This window comes from Pseudochaenichthys georgianus, chromosome 6, assembly GCF_902827115.2.
Source record: "Pseudochaenichthys georgianus chromosome 6, fPseGeo1.2, whole genome shotgun sequence".
Classification (NCBI taxonomy): Eukaryota; Metazoa; Chordata; class Actinopteri; order Perciformes; family Channichthyidae; genus Pseudochaenichthys; species Pseudochaenichthys georgianus.
Window position 1 is genome coordinate 28,789,738 of NC_047508.1, and position 15,250 is coordinate 28,804,987.

The 15,250-nt window shown below is 45.4% G+C and overlaps 1 protein-coding gene across 4 annotated transcripts in view; it reads left to right on the forward strand.

The window, feature by feature from the left end:
* scaper (S-phase cyclin A-associated protein in the ER) overlaps positions 1 to 15,250 on the forward strand; it is a 65,645-nt gene that overhangs the window by 4,799 nt on the left and 45,596 nt on the right. For 2 of the 4 annotated variants that reach the window (XM_034084462.2, XM_071203507.1), the window contains exons 3-10: positions 5,688 to 5,764; positions 8,148 to 8,330; positions 10,459 to 10,559; positions 11,002 to 11,118; positions 11,693 to 11,814; positions 11,923 to 12,188; positions 12,695 to 13,039; positions 15,065 to 15,232. In XM_034084462.2, coding sequence (XP_033940353.1) covers positions 5,688 to 5,764; positions 8,148 to 8,330; positions 10,459 to 10,559; positions 11,002 to 11,118; positions 11,693 to 11,814; positions 11,923 to 12,188; positions 12,695 to 13,039; positions 15,065 to 15,232 — 1,379 coding nt within the window. The remainder of the gene's footprint in view (positions 1 to 5,687; positions 5,765 to 8,147; positions 8,331 to 10,458; positions 10,560 to 11,001; positions 11,119 to 11,692; positions 11,815 to 11,922; positions 12,189 to 12,694; positions 13,040 to 15,064; positions 15,233 to 15,250) is intronic. The other 2 variants (XM_034084464.2, XM_034084465.2) reach the window with 1 other exon arrangement.

The following is a 15,250-nucleotide window of genomic DNA, read 5'->3' on the forward strand; positions in this document are numbered from 1 at the left end:
GAAACTCGCGAGTGTGTGTGTATACGTTTGTGTGTGTTTGTGTAATTTTGCGTTTGTGTGTATTGCGTTTGTTTCCCGGGGAAAACCCTCACGAGAAACACCGGCTGTTCTATTTCGTATATGGCTTCGCCCTCTAGGCTATCGCTATTGGGTTATCCCTCTGCGCCCCCGCGCAGCATTGAAACACTTGTAGTCCACGCCCACCCGCTAGGTGGGCCCCACCCTCGGGCCTCCTTCCAGTATAAATAGGAAGGTGGCCCGGCAATCTGCTCCCTCTTTTCTTCAGCAAACCAGCACAGTTACTGAAGCACAGCAATTGAGAATCATCATGACAACTGCGTTCGTGATTGTCCCTCATGTGGCTCTGGGTTCATAATGAGTTATGACCAGCAGAGATAAAAACAGTATGCGAATCCTGCCTGGGGTCAGAGCACGCGTACGCGGCTCTAAACCAGCAGGTAGCATGCACACACTGCGCTCCCCTCCCCTCGGGCGACAGGAAGCGGAGAGCGGACGCTCTTGCTGCTGTGGCCGAGGAGGACGATTGGCCCGTCCAGGCTTACGAGCCCACGGGCGGGGCCTCGTGTCCCTGGGGCCGAGTGCCGGGCAGGAGTCCGAAGAAAAACAACTCCTGCCCCGCCTCCCTCCACGGTTCACCATTTGGTTCTCTCCTCCCTCCTCTCTAACTCGGTGGGGACACTGGCAGAGGAAATCAGCAAGGCGGCAGCACGGCGTCTGTGCGCGTCCGTCGCTGTCTCCCAGGCGAGGATTTCCGCGTGGGTCACACAGATCCAGCGCCACCTCGGGCTGAAGTAGGCGTCTGTTACGGAGACGGCCAGAAAAGTGCTACTGGACGCTCCAATCAGCCCGGACGGGCTGCTCGGACCCCAGTTCCACGCCATGGTGGAGTCCATGAAGACGGCCTCGGAACAGGTGGACGACATTCGCCAGCATGTACAGCTGGCTCCAGCTGGCTGAGCTGCCACAGCGGCATCAACGGCCGCAGCAGCCGCGGCGTCAGCGCCCTTCGGCGGCTGCAGGGGCTCCGTCCCACGTCTCCGCTCCCCCGCCACCCCAGAGACAGGGTCTCCCGGCGGCGAGTCAAAGGGGAGGGAGGCTCCCCCGCTCCTGGTCTGCTCCGCGAGAGCCTCCGAGGACGCAGAGCCAGTAATTAAGCCGGCTGCCAGCCTGCCACTAATCTGTTGATTAAGTAGACGGCAGGGCTCCCTGCAGAAGCCTGCTGGTTTTAACCTATCGGTTAATAACCTGCAGAGCTCGCGGCATTCCTCTGTCCGAGATACGCCTCCTCCTACACACGGTCATAATAACCCATGAGCGCCGTTTTAACGCCTCATGTGGACAACACTGCGCACACCTCCATCCATCCCCTGAGCGTGTACGCGCCTTATGATGAGAGTCGGAGTGAGACGCAGCGTGTGGAGGCCCCCGCCTTGGGTTGCCTCACGGGCAGCGGTGGCAGGGGCTCTGGCGTGGCTCGTCACCATGACGACCAAAAACACATCTCGAGCATGTGCACCCGCATGCTCCCATGTCCCCCCCCCCCACAGTTCAATGGGATACAGGAAACACTCCTGTCCTCCCAGAAGCTATGTCTTGCGCTCCAATCCGAGCTGCTGGAACTCCTGTTGAAAGAGGATATTTCCAGGGTTCCTCAAAGGTAGGAAAATCAGGGGTTTTCACTCCCGTTATTTTTCTAATCCCGAAAAAGACTGGGGCAATGAGACATCCTCGATCTGTCAGTATTCCACATGCTGACGATCAAACAGGTGCTGGAATGTGTTCACCAGGACGACTGGTTCACTTCCACCTGAAGGATGCATACTTCCACCACTCATCCCGAAACACAGGAAATTCCTGCGTTTCTCATTTCAGGGAATATCAGACCAGACAATAGTCTGCCGTTCGGATATTTCCTCCACGAGGAACCTACGTTCAGTAAAGGCAAACCTCCTCATCCCACCAAGGACAAAACTGAAGACCATGGGAGACCGAGCCTTCTGCTCCGCTGCTCCGAGATTGTGGAATGCCCTCCCAAGCCAGCTGAGGACACCACAGACTGTGGAGGCTTTCAAAAAAGGCCTAAAAACGCATCTTTTTAGAATAGCCTTTAACTAGATTTTTAAATCCCCCACATTATGCCATGCGGGCATGAATGTCACAGCTTTTATTATGTTGTTTTAATTGTTTTTTTTATTGTTGTTTTGTTTCACCCTTTTTAATTTTTAATTTTGTAGCACTTTGAGTTTTGTTTACGCAAATGAAAAGTGCGCTTATAAATAAAATATATTATTATTATTATTATTATTATTTCCTGGCTCCTCCCTTTTTTGTGTAGAGAAGGCTGGAGCCATTACACAGAGGAGGGATGAGAGTGTGGTTTCCTCTGGACGACCTGCTATTTGCTGGCTCGCTCCAGGGAGGAAGTCGCTTTACAGACGGTACATCTCGTATCGCATCTGTCAAAGCCTGGGTTTCATAATAAATTGGAAGAAGAGCTGTCCTCTTCCCTCTCAGACAAATGTTATCTGGGAGTGGAATTAAACTCAGCCAGCAGAGCGCGGCTCTCGCGGCAGCGAGTGGAGAAACTGACAGCTCTCCTCCGGCATGTCACAACCCACACAGCCCTCTCCGTGACGCAGCTGCTCGGCGTTGGCGTCAGCTGGTCACGTGATGATCCCCCAGAGGTGGTTCATTTGCTGCAGAAGCCTGCTGTTTTAAACCTATTGGTTTATAAACTGCAGAGCTCGCGGCATTCCTCTGTCCCAGATATGCCTCCTACACACGGGCATAATAAATCCACGAACACCGTTATAACGCCTCGTGTGGACAGCATACACACACCTCTCATCCTCTGGGCGTGTACGCGCCGCATGATGAGAGACTGAGTGAAATGCAGCGTGTGGAAACTCCCTCGCAGCCCTTTTGCCTAAAAGTGCACAGACAACAGGCCACGGCTATGGAAGCAGCCTACCTCAATCGCCAGGGAGGAGTACGATCTGCGCAGCTTCTGAACGCAGCCAGGCGGCTGCTGTTCTGGGCGCGCACACACACACACGTTTCTCTCCATCAGAGCAATGTATATTCCCGGCGAATTTAACCGAGGGGCTCGCAGAACGCAGCAGCCGTTGTATGCGAGGAGTATTGAGACTCAGCCCTGTGTCACGCTCAGTGGGATTTGGCTTGGGTGTTACGCGCACTAAAGCAAAGCCCCATTTGAACCTGATCAGGTTCCCCTTAAACTGTGTTCAGCCAAAGTAGTACTACTTTTGGCTCGATCAGAGAAAAGGGTGAGTGATTTTGTCTGCTCTCTCGGTGGCTCCGTCAGCTCTCCGGATCCAAGGAGATGGCATTTCAGCTGTTTTACGCCCTAATCCGGCTTCATGCCTAAGGTCATCACAACTCTTTTAGGTCAAGAGTGATCACCCTGGCTGGCTCATTCTCCCCTCCTTACAGGTCGGAGGAAGAAGCCACGTCTCATCTCCTCTGTCCGTGCGCGCTCTGTCTTGCTATGTGGCGCGCACGGCGGCCTGGCGCCGTTCTCAGCGCCTGTTTGTGCACTATAGAGAGCGCTCGATCGGGCAACCTCTGTCTGCACAACGGCTGTCACACTGGCTGTGTCGCAGGCATATGTCTCCTCTGGGGTGGAGCCTCCGGAGAACATTAATGCAGTGGAAGGTATTTGCACTGCTGCATCTTGGTCTTCCCCCTGTTCATGTATTAATTTTTATTTTATCCTCTCTGACGCACCCTGTACTGGGTGTCCTGTCGGAGTGAGTGACGTCAGGGAACCAGCTGTGCGCCTCTCGCCTGCCTCTCGGCACGCGGAGAGCGGCCCTTTTCCCCTCGTATGAGAGGGATGTTCCTTTTACTCTGTCACACTTCGTATGGAGTGCCTGATCAGAGTGAGTGACGTCAGGGATCCAGCTGAGCGCTCTCCTACCTGTCTGACACGAAGAGAGCGGCTGTTCCCCCTCTATGATCGCAGGATAAGGTGGGACCTTCGTTTCTACTTTCTCACAGCGGCCGGTATGTATTGTTCCCAGCCTTCACCCCGTCGGGAAGATAGGCATGTTTTGCTATTTTCCAGGGACGGTGATGCGCCATTACGCATGGCACAACAGGCAGGGGGGTGTTATTGAGCAGGTGTGTCTGTGCTTCTAGTGCCAGGCGGACCCAGTGGGGCGCAGACTACATCATGCTTCGCCCTTAACCCAATAGCGATGGCCTTAGAGGGCGAAGCCATATACGAAATAGATCTGAGGTTACCTACTGTAACCCAGCTTCTATGAGTAAATGGCGCAGCCCTCTAAGCACTGGGCCCCACTGGCTCTACGAATAGCTGAAGAAAAGTTATATTGTATGGGAGCAGATTGCCGGGCCACCTTCCTATTTATACCGGAAGGAGGCCCGAGGGTGGGGCCCACCTAGCGGGTGGGTGTGGACTACAAGTGTTTCAGTGCTGCGCGGGGGCGCACAGGGATAACCCAATAGCGATAGCCTTAGAGGGCTGCGCCATTTACTCATAGAAGCTGGGTTACAGTAGGTAACTTCAGTTGTTATGCCTTCAGTGACGTTAAGTTACTCCGTTCTCCGCTTGTAATTATGCCGTTACAAGCTTCAAAGTTGTATTTATCATCTGAATTTGCCGAAACAAGTTTAATATTCTGAAAGCCAAGACTTTGTTTAATTAAAATCAGATGAAAACAATTCATAATGTCAGCCGGAGGGAGGGGGGGGCGGTGCTGCGGAAGAGCAGATTGCCCGTCATCTTCCCTTTACAAGCTTAAAGAATGTATTTATTGTGTGAGTTTGGAAATAAAAGTTTCATATTCTGAAAGCCAAGACTTTGTTTGTTTAAAATCAAACAAAACACCCAAACCCCGAAAAAATTGTTTTTTATGCAAATCCACGTTTATTTTTAAATGAGCTGTTGCGACTTCCGACTGATTTCGATAGAGCGGATCACATATGTGTATGGTTTAGGTCCTTATTGTGCGTAGGTAGGTGTGGCTGCTGATGTTTACTTATGGTGATTTCATGTCTTTGGCCCAGTGACCCCAGTCTGTGGTTCAATGTGTTTGTTCAATGTAATTCATTATTTATTGGGCTTTTTAAAAAAATGACATCAAAAGCAACTGTGTCAATTCAGTCCTGAAATGTAAAAGAAAAACAACTCTGCATTTATGGTGACTTTTAACCTGACAATAACAATATAGCTTCCTATATATCATGGCAGTGTTCCATAACATTATCAAAGAAAGTTCCTTTTAGACCAACCCACTCAGAAACCTTTACCACAGCCTCTTATATGTCTTACTATTGCTCTTGCTCACTCTCTTCTTTGTGGGCCAGCTCGGTTATTTTATTCAAGGCACATTTCTGCTCTTGAGCTTGTGCCAGAAATATTCCAGTTTAAGGTCTCATATGTGTCTCATCTGTTAACATGCATCTTAACTAGCAGTTTTTTAGCTTAAATACTCCAAGGGTTATTTCTGGTGTGCACAACAGTTGTTAATGTGTGACATTTGTATTTATCAACAACTAATCAAACCTGCATTACTCTGATGAGTTTAAAATGGTTCATCATCATCTCATGTGATTATGACCTTCATCAGCATTATTAAGATTTCATCAATAAATAAGCCTTAATTTTCTCTTCCATATAGCAAAGTCCAAAAGCAACTCCAGTGGCAGTTCCAGAGGCCAGAGGATCAACTCAGGGCAGCAAAAGAATAAGAAACAGGTTAGTGTACCATCTTCTTCCACTAGAGGACACCATATACCAAGCTAAGTCCTCTATTTATTGAGCCTGATACTACAATAGATGGTCTTGAAACTCCATGTTTTTGCATAATGTTAAAAAGTGAGTCTGGGAAAAGCTGATTTCAGAAAAGCAATTGTATTAGGGTTTTGCAGTTTAAAACAAACATATGAATTAGATGGTGAACATCAGTGGCGAGCCGTGACTTTTATACCTAGGCCCTCTGACCCCCACCCCTTCCCTCGAAAAATGTCTGAGTTCTTACGTCACAGCGTATACGGCTCTGCTTCAGTGGAATATCAATTATTGCAGTTGTATGTCTTAAGTGTAATTTGGCATGCTTTCATTTTGAAGGCGAGTTTACGCTGTTGACAGGAAGTTGTTGTTGCTATGGAAATAAGAAAAGCTTCACAGCGGGCGGAACTTGTCTTAAAGTCTAAAACCCACCCATTTAGAGGGAAGATATGATTGGTCAATTGTACTGTCATTTGACATTACTCTCTCGTTCAGTGACTATAGCTGGGCCCTCTGTGAATTCATAGCAGGACCACCAATCAGCTCCTGTCTTCACAGTAACTCGCAGAGATGAGCTTCTATCATTTAACCCTTCACATTTAAACAGAAACTGAATATATGAGAGTAACAAATGCGTCACTTCCGGGCAAAAAGTACGGCTCCGCCCACTTTTGGGGGAAAACAATGCTGTCATTTGAATAGAGAACCGCAGTGACGTGTCCTAAAACCCGGAAGTAAACTCCTTCCGGTTCCTTCGACAAAAATGCAATGCAATTTCTCCATAGGATTTTGGAAAATAGCTCGAAATAAGGTCTGTGGTTGACACACATTTAAGAAACGGATCACGTTTCGTTGAGCCGGATAATATCAACGTCTACCCTACTTTTATAATTTTCTAATCATAAATCTAGTCGCCAGAAGCAAAATGCTAACGTTATGCTATAAAGGAACTACAGCAGGGTCGCTGCTTCAACCTCACGCCAACTTAAGATCCATATTCTTCAAAAATACAGATTCAAAATTGTCCAAATTGAAGCTTTTGTTTTAACAGTTTGCAAGAGCGCAGGTACTTGCTTTCAAGCAGAACAGGGCAAACAAACTTAGCGGGAGTGTTTACGTGTTCGGTGTAATGATGTACAACGGCCTCGACAACTTCTGTAGTCCTATTCAGCCACTTGTTAACAGCCATCGTTTTTCAGACACGTAAACTCTTCAAAAATCGCCAGTACACTGCTGATGTATTTAATGTCGTAGAACAAAACGTGATCTGTCTCTTCAATTTGTGTCAAACACAGACCTTATTTCGAGCTATTTTCCAAAATCCTATGGAGAAATTGCATTGCTTTTTGTCGAAGGAACCGGAAGTGGTAAAAATGCTAACTTACTTCCGGGTTTTAGGACGCGTCACTACGGTTCTCTATGGCAGTCAATACAAATTCTGAAGTTTTTGCCAATCCGATCAGAAATGTAAGAAAACCGTGGATTTTTGGATCTTCAAAGAACCTGATTACACTGGCCAGACAGGCAAAGAATTACATTAAGCCATTAGAAATCGACGATCGGGCTCGATATATGGTTAAATATAGCAGTAGGCTATCGATTTTCATAGATTTGAAGATCCAAAAATCCACGGTTTTCAATTTTTATTTTTTATCGGATTGGCAAAAACTTCAACATTTGTATTGACCGCCATTCAAATGACAGCGTTGTTTTCCCCCAAAAGTGGGCGAGGCCGTAATTTTTGCCCGGTAGTGATGCAGGTGTTACTCATCTATAGGCAGATTCGAAGGACTTATTTATTTGGAAATGTTATTTTAAATACAATTAAATCAAGTTATTTTGTTAAAACTAATGAAAAATATAACTAAAAAAATATATAATTCTTTTTTTTTTAATTTTATGTTTTAAAATATTATTTTGTAGAATATCTTAGGCCTAGAGGGCCCTGACGGCTCGCCACTGGCGAACATACTTGAGGAGAGTGTTGCGAAACAGGACTTTATATAACGGTGCAACAAACAGATTGTAACTAACAACAATGTATTGCTGACTGTGCCGGTTGAGTTCTATTAAAACTATTGTATTTTATTGTAGTTTTTTAAACTTAATTATGCTTTTTTATATCCATTACTTCTTGAGTGTAATGTGTGGTGCCAACATTGCCACAAGAAGTTAAAATCTCCCTGTTTTCCTTTATGTTATGTATGCATGGTTGGTATTGCTTATATATGGCATATAGGTGGAAACTCTTTTCACAGCCAATAGAAGAAAGAACACTAAAAACTTGATTGACTCTCCAATGAGTTTGTGATTGTTACCATAATGTTTGCTCCACACTTTGTCTCCACAGAATGCTGTTGCAGCTGGAGCATTGTTGGAAAAAGGGGGAGAGAAGAGCCCCACCAAAACCAGACAGCCCCGCAAGGTGGACCTGCGGGCACGCTACTGGGCTTTCCTCTTCGACAACCTGCGTCGAGCTGTGGACGAGATCTACGTCACCTGTGAATCTGACCAGAGCGTGGTAGAATGCAAGGTGAGACTGCTTACATCAGGGGAAACAAGCAATGGTAGAAATGCCAATTCAATTGGGTTCATGGTCTTAACTGACCCAACAGGAATGAAAGATGTTAGGATTTATGAACACTAGAGGGGGACATTGAGATCAAAACAACATTTCTCCCTCACAGCTCACATTCCTCTTGATTTCTGCTTTGTGTCAGAGGGGCTCTCTGACGGCTCGCTGCTGAATGAATTATCACAGGACTTTTCTTTGGGCCTGGCTAACTGGACTTAATATGGATGACAGGCTGTAAACAATATTGTACTTGCATTGTTTGTTTTCATGCACTGGCTGAAATGAGGCATATCGGCTCCGTTATGGCCTACATGTTTTACTAACGGCACTGTTTACAGTATCCTCTGTTTTGTGGGTCTGTGTGTTTGTTTTGGTGCCGCCATGTAGTACACTGTGATGTTGCTCCATGGCGTATTATACATCCTGTCCTGTGTTTTATCGATCCTTCTGCCATGCCGCATTATGCTGAGCATGGTTCTGGTGACGTTCTGCGGTCAGTACCGTAACCCAGTTCCCTGTGGTGGGGTTGTCCCGCTGTCACTGTCCCAGTGCAGCTCCCTGTGGTGTGATCAACATGGCCTGTGTCAGACATCTGGCTGTTAGATGTTTCCCCCCCATACCACTGTATCTCTCTACACCCTAATGCTGTCTAATGGCCATGAAGCTGGGTGCTGTTCATAATCCCCTGTCCCACCCAGCTTGGGTTTAATGGACACTGATAGATGATGGAGTCATTTGGAGGGGAAGCAGAGTGCTCTGATTGCCCACAGCCACAAACCCCCAGTGTAGCTGTGGGCAATCTGCATTGTGTGCTCTCACACTAACAATTTCTCACCCATGAACTTATGGATGTAAACATTACCATTTTCAGGAAGTGATGCCTGATTCTCAGATAAGGCGATGTTACTGTTATGCTTTACGTAATTTTTTATAAAAACCTCAACACTGACATAATATATTTCCCAGCTCAAATGGAAATTGTTCACCCAGCAGAATGATTCATATTTGCTTATTAATAATGTCCACACCTCTTTAACCCCCTAAGCCCCTTAGGCCTAATTAGTTCCTATCAACGGTTCCTTTAGCCCATCCTTGATTTATTAAACGAATCACTCGGACCAGGCAAAAAAAGTACATAGTGTTATTGTTTGCTTGAAAGCAGTTCAATGTCCTAATATCTTTTAATGTATGTGATTGTTAAAGTTAACTGAAATTGGCTATTCTGGTTTTAAATTATTTTACTTTTCAAAACAATCAAAACAGTGGATCATTTTCTAGAGGTCAGTCACTTTACCATAGGCTGTACCTGTTCTTTCTTCTTGCTATGTATGGACCACAGGCTTTAACTGCCCATCCTTTTTTATGACAATGCCTCTGGAAGGTTAAACATTTTGTCATTCCTCATGAAATGTTATGTGGGGGTTGTATTTAGGTAAGTATGCCTGTTAACATGCTGAAAGCCACTTTATGGTGCCTTCACTCATTGTTGGTTTATCTGTCAGAAGAGCAGCAAACCTCTCTCCATCTCAGCCTTCATTACCAAATGAACACCACGCCATCGAGGTGGTCTTTGCCTGTTAACCAGCTCTAATCAGCAGACCTGCTGCTGGACACATCTTTCACTGGCCTGACTTGTCTATTAACTAAAAGCACTGTGAAGCTTTACTCTCAATTACCACTCCCTTCACGCTCCCCATCAATCAGTTGTGTTCGTTTCATTAGAGCTCTGGGAAAAAGCTCCACGCGGTCTACCACCTAGCAACCCTGAGAGTCAGTCCAAGTGCATGATAGGCCTTTGCTATAAGGCCTTATCTGTTCTCAAACTTTGCCTTTCCACAGGAATATGTGTGGGCCAGCTCCTGCTTGTCAGAAACATTTGTTGGACATGTAAAAAAAAAGCTGTATTTTTTTTTATAACAAATGTACAGCTTTTTACATTAACTGTCCAACAAATGTTCTTCAGTATAATCTGATGCTTGTGTGTCACTTTCTAATTTGTTTATTTTTAAACCTACCATTTGATTGCATTGTTTATTGTACCATTCTAGATATTTATGTTGATAATCCCTCCGGTGGCTATCTTTAGGAGGTGTTGATGATGTTGGACAACTACGTTCGTGATTTCAAAGCTCTCATAGACTGGATCCAGCTTCAGGAGAAGTTGGAGAAAACAGATGCCCAGAACAGGTGATCTTCACTTGCTTTTTTTCCACCCCCGTTCTTCATCTCTCAATCTCAATCACTCTCCATTTTCAATTGCTCCCTGAGGTGAAACAGGAAGTGCCGGTGTCTGGTCCCTGGCTTTGAGTCACAAACAGAATGGATCAATAGTCTTGGCTTTAATTCAAAGAGATCCATGAGTTTATTGGCTTCTCCTTAACACGGTGACCACTGTAACCGTAAATTGACTAAGAAATGAAATTCCCAGTGCTGCTTCCCAATTTGTTCATTTAAAGCGTACTGTTAATCAATAAGACAACCTGAATATTTTACATGCTCCATTTATTGCATGAATTGCTGCAGGTGAATCAGCCATTTAACTGATTTGCCAAAGTGTGAGCCAAGTCTGGCAACAAGGAATTGTAATTAGGGTAAGTTAATTAATGTTTGCTACTTTCACTTTGTTCAGGCCCACGTCTTTAGCCTGGGAGGTGCGTAAGATGTCTCCGGGACGTCATGTGATGCCAAGCCCCTCGGCAGACAGAATGGTTCCTTCTCCGGGTGGACTCCGCGCCCTTAACTATGGGTAAGCTCTCCTGTACCGTCTTCTTTACTCTAAGGCCTGTATGCTGCGCCAAACTATATTGGGCATTTTAGTTTCTTTTACAGATCAACTTTTTATTTGATTAAAATGGTATCATGAGGCGTCTCGTTATTAACTGATCAATATTTCAAATGATGCACTTTGCCTGCTTTTCGAACGAGTTAGGAAATGCAGACTACGTTATCTAACAATACAGCCATTGATTTCTGATGGTGAGGCATTTGTTTAATGCGATTTGTTGAGTCTCTCACTCTTTGGCCACAGAATCAGTGGAAGGTGTAGATGAAAGTGTCAGTTAAAGACTGCTGAAGCATTAGTTCAATATGGGCACCGCTCTGTAATCAGATACTGCAGGAAATGGATATCGATCATGTCGGAGGCCTGTTGTCCAATACAGTCCCGAGCTATCTCAGAGTGGAGAGTGCCGGGGTGTTAGATAGGCATTGTATTCAGACCTCTAAAGTTTCTAAAAACAGGCAGCTGGTGAGAGAATAAAATCCTACCTGTTGACTTTGTCATTGTTTGTTTTGATACATGATGTGTGTTTCTCAATCAGTGGTCCCGCACCTACACTGGTTGCCGGCCGGCACATCGGCCCCAGCTGGGCGGACCGAGTGAAGTGCTCTCAGTCTCTCCCTAGCAACAGCCAATCCAACACCGCCATGGTAGAAAAACTGGGTAAGAATCCTGTCTTCACTTTAGGAGAATATGGTTTCTTCTAACATGAAGAGTACCATAACACACCTTCTTTTACTTTACTAACACAGCTCCTCTCATGTCCTCCAGGTAAAAAGGATGCTGAGGGCTGGGAGACGGTCCAGAGGGGACGTACTGCCAAACCTCGCTTTGCTGCTATAGTTACCAAGGTCAGTCCTGTTTTGGTCACCCCAAAGCCAGACAGCGGCCAGTCACTCCTGACAACAAAGGAGGAGGAAACACTCCATCCTCAGTTAACCCCAGACAACGACTCCACCCAAAAGGACACTGAGCAGCAAGTCCTCGTGGAGTCCGACCCCCTGGAGAAGGATCCAGAGAACGCAAACATGATGGAGGTACTGAGGCTCACTACCTTGTGACGTCTTTCTCCCAGAGAAATCCCTGAATATCAATTATTCACAAGGCGCAGAGTAACTCTAGACCATTTTATCAGCCACATTTGTTTTTGTTTTGGGCTCCGTGGTATTCATAGACAGGCTGTTCAGACGGGCATATCAACTTTAAGGCGATTGATTGTACACTGACATTTCAGAGGCAGAAAACCCATTTCCACCCTCATGAAATAAATACTCTGTCGATGCCTCAAGACACACCTGGTAAGAGTGTGTTCTAGCCATCGGTAGATTTTGAAATACAGATCAGTATATCCAATATATCAGCTTATTTAGATCATCATTGGATGTTTAGGGCATGTCAGTATCAGCTTTTCTGCATGATTTGTGTTTTCAGCCATATGTTGTGTATTGACTTGACTTGATTTGTTTTTGGTTTGTTATTGCTGTCATGTATTGCTTGAAATATGCATGACTTTAATTGAGTTTGTGTGTGACTGTTGGTGCAGCCCCCAGCAGAGAATGTACAAGACTCGGGGCAGTGTGTCGACGCTCCCTGTGAAGACGCGCCTCCCCCCGTACCAGCTCCTTCCCCTCCCCAAGCCCCAGAGCCCCCCGCATCCTCAGCCCCAGACCCACCAACAGACATGATCTTAGCAGTCCCTACTGTGACCCTCTCTGCATCCCCCGACCCCCCCCAGACGGATGCGCATGGTGCACTGTTGGCCTTGGGGGACAGTGGGGCTGAGGGTGGCGCGTCGCAGGGCATGGCCACATCTGCTCCAGGACAGGCTGAGACTCCCATGGCAGCGGTGAAACTGGAGAGTGTGCTGGACCCCACAGAGCTTTCTACTGTGAGTGCTGAGAGATGGAGGAGCAGAGGGAGGGCGAAGGAGGGGGGCCAGGGATCCCCAAGGGTACTTCACCGCCTAAACAAAGTCAATCTACAGAAACCTCCAGACCTAATGTGCACGCAATGCCGCATAGCTCTGTGTAGTGTTGTTATAGCACCGTTCACTGTGAAGAATAGCTGTGAGTAGAGGACTTTTGTACTCGAGCAAGTGCTCCCAGGGTGCTTCCCTAAAAATATTCCTGCAACTCGCTTTTAGTTATTTTGGCCTCTTCTTTGACTAAATTCTGTGCAAACAAATGCTCCAGAACCTGGACTGAGTTTCAGTTTGTGTTCAAGCCCAGCGTCAGATCTTAGGAAAACATTATCCGCCTACCTCAGAGGGCTGTACTACGAAGCAAGTGATGATTTGCTTTAAAAAGCCTGACAAAACCGCGTCAGCGTGGTTCAACTGCCTTTATTCACTCAGGTATTATCACAAAAGACCATTTTTGGTGCATGATTTAAAAGTTGATCGATCAACGCCACTTTAATATAATAATACAAATCTTTATGGCATAATTCAACAATGTCGCTGAAAGCTGTCAGAAAAACAATTATGTTCAATTCAAGTCATATTTACTTTACCGTGACATGCACTCCAAGTGCCTTCAGTTATTTATTGGCGTGACATCATGTCAATCTGTTGTGCTCATAAATTGACTGACTGACGCTAATTCCTGAGGACTGAGTTAGTGAAAGTTCTTTGAGCAAAAACTCTGAACATGACCTGGTCCGGGACCATGTTAGGTCAGCAGCATAAGTTGCCATGACAATCTAGCCAAGTAAAAAGAAAGCTACCCTTGTAACACGGAAAACTGGCTTTTGGCTCAACACACCCCGCTAACATACTAACTAATCACATTACTTAGTACAGCCTTTCTGGTGTTGTCACGATTATTTAGCATCAAGTAGTGTGTAAACACAGAGCTCCATTTGCTTAATCAAGGATGACTACACCTCTCAGTGGCGTCCGATTCTGACAGGTGGTGAAGGAAAAATGTTGAAAATACTACAGTGTAGGCAATTTGGCCTCAAATGTAACACCAGTCTAATGTTTGAATTGTTCAGGCAACACTTTTGTGTTCAAGATTTTAATCCAAAACTTTTGTATCGTCCCATGTATTCCTCATGTAAAAGATACACGTTGTCAAGAAGGCTTCCTGATTGACTAATAATAGTTTATGCTATGGAGTAATCTGTGCTATTCACTTATTATTGCCATGTCATGAAAACTTCCAAATACTTTAAAGAAACAACTTCCTGGCGCTAAACCATCAGCTGCCTCCTTCCACCATCTCCTCATCCTCACCGTACATGTGTACTGCATGATTATTGAATGCTTCCTCACTTGTGATTCTTGTGATGATTGTGTGGTACAGACTGTGATTGGGTTGATATCGTGTTCCCCTCAAGTCTTTGGATTGTTCCCCCAAGTATTAATTAAATCAACCGCACAGCAGCTGAAACAAAGTGTTACAGCTGCTGCACATTGAAAGCTTTATTTCAAATTGGAAATATCAACATTATACAACTTTGAGATTTATGAATTCCTCTCGTTGTTACAACAAATAGAAACATTGTCTCTATAATAGTATTTGTAATACACTGCATTTTCAGTTTCTCTAATATTTAATAAACATAATTTACATATAAGGGAATCATAAAGGAATATAAAAAGTTCTTCAACATAATGTAAGCAAAAAAACAAACAAAGTTGTACAATGAGGTCACCATTCTTCCCCCGGTAAGCCATAAGAGTGTTAGAGAGACAGCATGCATAATACCTGGAAACTGAACCATTTATTTGAGTATTTTATCTTTGTTTTTACTACTGTAATATTTCAAAAATAGTGCATACATGAGGCTTAGTAAATTACAATAAGTGTTTTCTGCTTCCTTAGTGTTTGCTTATCTGTGTGTTGACCTCACCATTTATGAAGTATAAAATGTCAGTGTGTGTGAGGTGCTATCTGTGTCATGTGTTCAGCCCCAGTCCATGGCAGAGGTCCTGGCAAAGAAAGAGGAGCTTGCCGAGCGTCTGGAGAAGGCCAACGAGGAGGCGATCGCCAGCGCCATCGCTGAGGAGGAGCAGCTGAACAGAGAGATTGAGGCCGAGAACAGCGAGCTGGAGACTGACAACGAAAGTGAATTCTCTGTAAGAATAAGGATGTTT